This window comes from Poromitra crassiceps (genome assembly GCF_964638095.1).
Source record: "Poromitra crassiceps genome assembly, chromosome: 7".
NCBI lineage: Eukaryota > Metazoa > Chordata > Actinopteri > Beryciformes > Melamphaidae > Poromitra > Poromitra crassiceps.
The window spans coordinates 29,817,841-29,825,340 of record NC_139628.1 but is presented as its reverse complement, the minus strand read 5'-3'; the positions used below and the strand labels follow the sequence as shown (position 1 = coordinate 29,825,340).

At 43.5% G+C, this 7,500-nt stretch overlaps 1 protein-coding gene across 1 annotated transcript in view; it reads right to left on the bottom strand.

Moving 5' to 3' along the window:
• LOC310779527 (diacylglycerol kinase delta-like) overlaps window positions 1-7,500 on the bottom strand; it is a gene marked incomplete at its 5' end in the record, with an annotated part of 67,174 nt that overhangs the window by 24,980 nt on the left and 34,694 nt on the right. The window contains 4 exons of the mRNA XM_083640053.1: window positions 1-18; window positions 266-350; window positions 2,072-2,164; window positions 4,934-5,090. The exon at window positions 1-18 is cut by the window's left edge and continues 90 nt beyond it. Of these exons, the coding sequence (XP_083496179.1) occupies window positions 1-18; window positions 266-350; window positions 2,072-2,164; window positions 4,934-5,090 (353 nt within the window). The remainder of the gene's footprint in view (window positions 19-265; window positions 351-2,071; window positions 2,165-4,933; window positions 5,091-7,500) is intronic.

Genomic DNA, 7,500 nt, shown 5'->3' with positions numbered 1-7,500 from the left:
CACTTCTCTGTACATTGTCTACAGCCAAACACATTTACTGATCAGCTGCCCAGATAATCCACTTATAAAACACCAAAACATAGACACAGACACAAGAGCACAATCCACAAAAGCTGTCATTTAGCTGGAACAGGTGTATGTGAAGAACCCCCGCCCCCCACCCACGCACGCACGCACACGCACACACACACACACACACGCACACACACACACACACACACACACACACACACACACACACACACACACACACACAGAGACTTACACAGCGTCTTCGTTGAAGGTGACGGTGTTGAGGCTCTCTTGCTTCTCCAGCACAATGGGGCAAGTGGGGCTTAAGCTTCCTGGACCTGGACAGAGGCATGCTGGGTAAACGAAGCAGCAAGTGCGAGGACGACGACAGACACACTTTCCAAAGTTGTTTGTTTCACATTTCTGAACTAATGAATCAATGGAGGAGATCATGGGCATTACAGTTATTACATACATTTCTGTACTTTTATCTTATCTTTAAATATGTGATCTTGTGCCACTTCCTCCGGATACAATTACAAAATGTACCTATAATTTTTCTCATGCTAGTATAGCCAAATATAAGTATTAAACCACCTCTTAAAAGGCACCAGAATACAGGAAATGGCATCTACTCTGTTAAAAATTAAACTAATAAGTCATCTTAAAACCTTTGCCTACAAAATACTTTTTGTTTTTCAAGATTCAAGATCATCTCAATAGCAATAGTGAGTAATCATATTACAAGTGAGGATTTATTTTTTAAAGTCGAGCTGAACTCAAAAATGACTTTTCTTTTCTTTTAGTTCAAATAACTTGGTATGCAGTGCACCTATTTAATAATGTATGCAAACAAAATCACAAAAGTCTAATTTCTTTCGTTTTTCACACTTTTTCACATTAAAAGTTCATTTTTCAAGATTTCATTGATAACGGTAATGTACAGGTGCTGACATCACCTAGTACTATCAAATTTCTACCCCATTTCAACCAATCATATCACGACATGGAGCTGTCAATCAAATCTTCATTTCAGGATAATTTTCTCTTCCAAAAGAACTAGTGCCTGTCATCTGGCAGAATTCCTATCCCATAAACTAACTACTAACTTGGCCAATTGTTCGAAACATGAACAAAAAACAAAAACTATAATCTCTAAGAATGCAATAAATGTAACTGGCTCGTTAAAACACGCATTCCAGGAATATTATTTACATTTATAACGATAATGGCGCGCGCCTCCAAGCCTGACAGCCTCCCTGGCTGTCAGGGGTCGTCTCTCAGAGTTTCCAGGCGGGCGGGCAGCACCCATGCATCGGATTGTCCGCTCGCTCCGCGCGAAGCAGCCTGGCACTCCGCGGATCCCACTCGCGTAGCACGTCAACACGCTGAATCCCACCCGATTTGGGGGTGGAACACGCCAGGATTGGCCAATGCCAAAGCCAGTCCTCGGAATTGTCAAATCAAATCATCGACACCGTATATGGTCCGCCTCTCAATTTGTTTTCAGTCTGAAACGGACTCGGATGCACGTGACGAACGGGTTCACCTCGACTTTAAAGGATAGAATCACTTGTGTGTGTTTATGAAATAGGCCTATAGTGCCAGATGCATTTGTGGAAACACAATACTGCAGTTTATTTTGTAATGAGTTGAAAGTCATAGCACCGCAGGAACGAGTCCGGAAGTAGTACTTCCGGCTCGTACGTGTAAAAGGCAATGGGATTTTAGTCTGGGGATTTGTGTTAAACGCAATAAGGTCTGTGCTGAACAAAAGCTTATGAATGGGTTTTTTTACGCGATTTTCAGAAAAGGCTTCAAAAGTCATAAAAGTGGTCCTCATTTGTGAAGATTATCCTGCTGAACACAAACTTTGCTGTTTCATAAACTTTTGTTAACCACAGACCTTATTTCAGGCATTTAACCCAAATCCCCGTATTAAAAATCCCATTGAGTTTTCTCCCTACGAACTGGAAGTGCGACTTACTGTACGGACTCATTCCTGCGGTACTCAACTCTATTTTGCTGCCCAGTTAGAACACAGTGCGACTTGACTCACGTGGCTCCGCCTCCTCCTCGCTGTTCTCTCTCTTGATGGAGGATGAGGAAGACATCCGCTGCACCTGGGTGTGTCGGTTCTGCTCATCCACCACTGACAGAGAGGGAGAGAGAGAGGGAGGGAGGGAGGGAGAGAGAGAGAGAGACAGGGAGGGAGGGAGAGAGAGAGAGAGAGAGAGACAGGGAGGGAGGGAGGGAGAGAGAGAGAGAGACAGGGAGGGAGAGAGAGAGACAGGGAGGGAGGGAGGGAGAGAGAGAGACAGGGAGGGAGGGAGGGAGAGAGACAGGGAGGGAGGGAGGGAGAGAGAGAGAGAGAGAGAGGAAAGCAGCAAAGAAAAAGAAACAAAATGAGAAATCCACATCATGTTGTGTTGAGTTGTGAAGGCTATGGCTATGTCCATCCGTATGGACGAGACACATCCTCTCAGCTCAGAGTACATGCTCCTCTCATCCGGCTCCCATCTAAATGTCCCCTTGGCCACAGAAAACAGGTATAGGTTCTCCTCCGTTGCCTGTTTCCATCAAGGCCTTAAATGCTGCCGAGAGGAGGAGATAATTGTCACTTGTCATGGCTCTATTGCACTTTGTATTGCTGCTAGGGCTGTGAATCTTCACTGGCCTCACGATTCGATTACGATTCAGAGGGCTACGATTCGATTCGATTACGATTATCGATGCATCTCGTAGGGCTGTGCGATTAATCGATTTTGAATCGTAATCGAATTAATTAGTTAGGACGATGTTAAAAAAATGAAAATCGTAAAATCGTTTTTTTTTTTTTTTTTTTTTTAATTTTCACTTTAACTAGGGTAAGTACGTTACGCAGGGCGGCTCTCTATCATGTACGCATGCTGCTACTTGTCCATTCTCACCGCTGTAGTCTCTCTAGAGGCTGTGATACTGCTACTAAAAACAGCAGCACAATGGACTTATTTCAACACCTCCGACCAAAAAGCAGCTTGTTGCACTGCCGGCTGTAGCCTACAAGATAACGATTGCCACAACACACTCACGCGCGCACACGAACACAGACATTATCACCGGACGATGAAACGTTGCCTTTACAGTTCACATAATAACAAAACAACACGTGAGGCCACCGAGTACTGATAGATTGGCTGTATTCATGGCTGCCTCAGCTGACTCACCTGTCCCTGTGTGTCTGAATTTCCCCCTAACTGCTATCGCAGTTCCACGCATTCCTGTTGTGACTTTGTGTTATTCTAGTACAGATATAACTCCGAGCACGGGTGGTCGCTTAGACACTAATATAATTATCTCACCGAGGAACACGCAAATCCACCAGTATCAAGTTAGCAAGCAACAGCCAGGAAGTTAAGCATAGCAGCGGCAAGCTAAAACAGGAAGTTGAGTTGTTCTACCTTCAGAGTAAAAGCGTAAATTGTCAATTATGGAAAAAAGGGGGGAAAAGAGCTCTGCAGGGCAACAAATGTTTAGAGAAGTATAATAGTATAATAAATCGAAATCGAAATCGAAAATCGGGTTTTGAGAGAAAAAATCGTCAATTTTAGTTTTAGGCAAAATCGCACAGCCCTAGCATCTCGATGCATCTTAAATCGATGCATCACTTTTTTTCCCCAATACATGATTTATTTCTTTTCACTTTCTTTTTTCTCACTGTGTGGCTACTTTTAAAATAAAAGTGCATTTGGAATTGCATTGTATTATGATCCATAATTAAAATAAACAACTGCATGTACTTCCATTATATTTTATTTGATATATATATATATATTTTTTTTTAATAATCGATTTTTGACATTTGTGAATCAATGCAGAATCGTGCACGTCCGCATCGCGATGCATCTTATAATCGATTATTTTTGACACCCCTAATTGCTGCTATTTGTTTCTGCTGGCCGACCAGCCTTTGTTTCCTCATGGTCATAAAGTCTGCCCTTTTTTTCAGGTATGCCTTTTGTTTCCTCATGGTTCTTAAGTATGCACTGTTTTGATGTATGTATTGTCGCTGCTATCTATTTTACTTACCTATGCTGGCTTTGACAGCCCTCGACTTACTTATTTTGATCATTCCTTTATTTTTGATCATTCTTAATGTATGCGTCTGGCAGAATGCTGCTATGCTGCTGCCTGTTTTGCTTGAATGGTGAGGGTTCACTTAGCTCACTTGCTGTAAACTGCTGCTCATGCCTCCATGTTGTCTTTATGTTTATATGTGATACTGTACGAATTTTATATCTGCTGCACACAAATTGCCCTTCGGGGACAAATAATAAACTGAATTTGAACTTGAACCTCTGTTAATTAAAGCTACAGTGTGCAATTCTTGCACATTGGCGCCCCCAATTGGCAACGAGAGGTAACTGTTTGAGTCCTGACGACTTAACTACCCAGAAATCATCTTGATGCTGTGAAACCATAGAGATGAGAGAGAGATGGAGACAGCTTGGATTTCACTCTCACGTTTTGAACTGTCCTTCCTTACCAACAGCTCAATTTAACCTTTGCAAATCTACAGAGTCTTAACGCCTATGTCCACCGGCTGCGGTACGGCTCCGTGCAGCTGCCTGAACAGACCCACACCCATGCCATCTTGTCAGACGCATGTGGGATCCGACAAAAATGGAACAGGTGCATATTTTTGCCGTCTGTTTCAGCAGCGGTACCGGAGCCGCACAGAGCCGCACCGCAGCTGGTGGACATTGGGCTTTTTGGATGGGACCTCTTCTCTGTTGCAGCCCAGTTGTGTGATTTAGGCGGATAAAACAACAGCAACAACAACAACAACAACAACACATTTGTGGTTTGGAAGTAGGGGGATCCATCACACTGTGACAGTCTAGCCGTGTGGGTAATACAAGAAGCTTGAACTTGAAGTCACCTTTCTCGGCCTGCTCGATGATCTGCCTCAGGGCTTTCTTCAGGCTGTTGGCTCGGAGCATCAGCTGCTCTTTGGAGCGGTAGGTCCTGCCCTCTGTGCCCGCCTCGCCCCCCTCCTCCCCGGACTCCTGGCTGGGCACCGAGCCTGCTGGCACCACCTGGAGAGGAGGGGGGAGGAGAGGGAACGGCCTAATTACTGTTTATTTACATCTACACCCCGCCCCTCCCCATATCAGTCTGTTTGAGGTCTTCACTGGACCTGTGTATGTATATATATGTGCATATGTATATATATATATATATATATATATATATATATATACAGATCCTTTCAAAAAGAAATAATATCATGGAAAATTAGTTTTTTTTTCATAATTCCTTTCAAAAAGTGAAACTTTCATAGATTATAGATTCATTACACTTCATAATTTTGGCCTACAGCTCCAGAAAACCCCCAAAACAGTATTTCAAGAACTTGGAATAGTGTGAAGAAAATCAGCAGTTACTTCTCAGTTATGACCAGGGTTGGGGAGTAACGGATTACATGTAACGCCGTTACGTAATCTGATTACAAAAAAACAGTAACTGTAATCTGTCACAGTACATTTTAAGATGTGTAATCTAGATTACAGTAACGGGGGTATAGTAACGGCGTTACAGGCGGGATTACATTCGCCCTTGCCTCTTCATTCATTTTACAAAAAACGGTGTAGCCTACTGTGTGCTGGTGACTGACTGTGACGAGGACGAGTGAGGCGGAGCAACAGCAGCAGCTGCAGGTGGCATTCATGATGACAGAGGCATGCCTCCTCCCACGAGTGCATTCACGTCTTGGAAATATAACAAGCATTTCACTTTTACGTTTCCCTCAGTGTTTAGACAGATCAAGCGTCTTGGAAGGCGCTTGTGTGTGGGGCTGTCAGCTGAACGTTACGAGCTGCCAGGCAGTGGAAAATCTGCATTGAATTTCTCCGCTTGACACCCGTGCTGACAAACGCTGCTCTAGTCTGCATGGAGCGAGAGGTTTTTACTTTGCGTGTACCTACCTAGTGCGTGTGCGTGGCTTGCTGGCTGCGGCTGGCACGCCCGCGGCATCCACACAGGCAGCGTGGCTGCTGCGTGCAGCTGCTGCGCTGCTGTCTGTCTGCCAACTCTCTTCCTATAGAGTTTACCTTTTATTAAATTTGCTATAAACAATACAATGATGATTTTAACTGAAGATCGCTTGGGCTCACTTCAGAATCGAGGCAGTATGATTTGTGTGTGTGTGTGTGTGTGTGTGTGTGTGTGTGTGTGTGTGTGGTGGGGAGGGGAGGGGAGGAACGAAGCCAGTTGTAGCCTATGCGGTTTTCAGAGGGCAGGAGAACTGCAGCTGTGAGCTCAGCTCATCCTCCCGTCTCAAATAAAAACGAGCATTGATTGGCTGTGGCTGCCCCTGTAAAATATCATTTTAATGTATTTTTGTGTCTATTTGTATAGAGACACGCTAGAGACACGCGAGCGGTAAAAGGAAAAATAGACGTCGTGTTTCAAGATTAAAGCAACAAGCTGCGTCTTCCACTCTCCACATCATGAAAAATACCCATAACGTAAATTAAAGTGGTCTTAAAAATAACTCTTGTTGTATTCTCCTTAACTTCATGTTGGTATAAACATTCTTATCTGGTTATCAATGGTAAAACATGCTTCATCTAGTTATTAAATAAGGGTTTTAGCCAGGACTCTTGACCAGGACTCCCTGGAAGAAGAGATCTTGTATCCCAATGGGACATTCCTGGATTAAAAAAAAAAAAGTAATCCAAAAGTAACTGAAAGTAATCCCTACTTTACTTTTAAATAGTGGTAATCGGATTACGTTACTAAGTACAATTTTTAACAAGTAACAAGTAACTTTAAGGGATTTAAAAGTAACCTACCCAACCCTGGTTATGACTGACTCCAGCCTCAGTCCACTCCCTCTGAATCTCCGCCAAATCTTTGAATCGTCTTTGCTTGACAATCCGCTGAAACCCACTGTCATCTATGGTATTTCCATGATATACAGTATAATCTTTTTTTGAAAGGATCTGTATATATATATATATATATGTGTGTAATGTGGATCCCTGATTGATTGTTATGACGTATGGTTGTCATTTAGAAAGTGGGAGTGGATTCGAGCAGGATATAACGTGGTAGGAAGTAGCGGATCCTCCTGCCACTTTTCGACTACCAGTGTGACCACGGAAGCCATATTCTCTCTGTCAGACCTGTTTTCTCCCTTTCTCTTAACCTCCTTGCTCCTTGCTCAAAACTAATGGACGGAGGTGAACCCTGACTCTCCTCTAGACCTCAGCCTGAGCTGGCTAAGTGACGTTGATCTGCACAGCTCGACCTGCTGTTTGTGGCCGAGCGGCAGGGTGAGTCCACTTTCCCCTTTTGATACCTTTTAGGGATGTTCATCAATTATCGAAAATCGATAATCGATCGTTAAGGATTGGAATCGATCCTGTGGCATTTGGATCGATTTTTTAATTACAAAAAGGTTTGGGTGGAATTCGTTCCTCCTCGCCCCACTCCATTGCACAG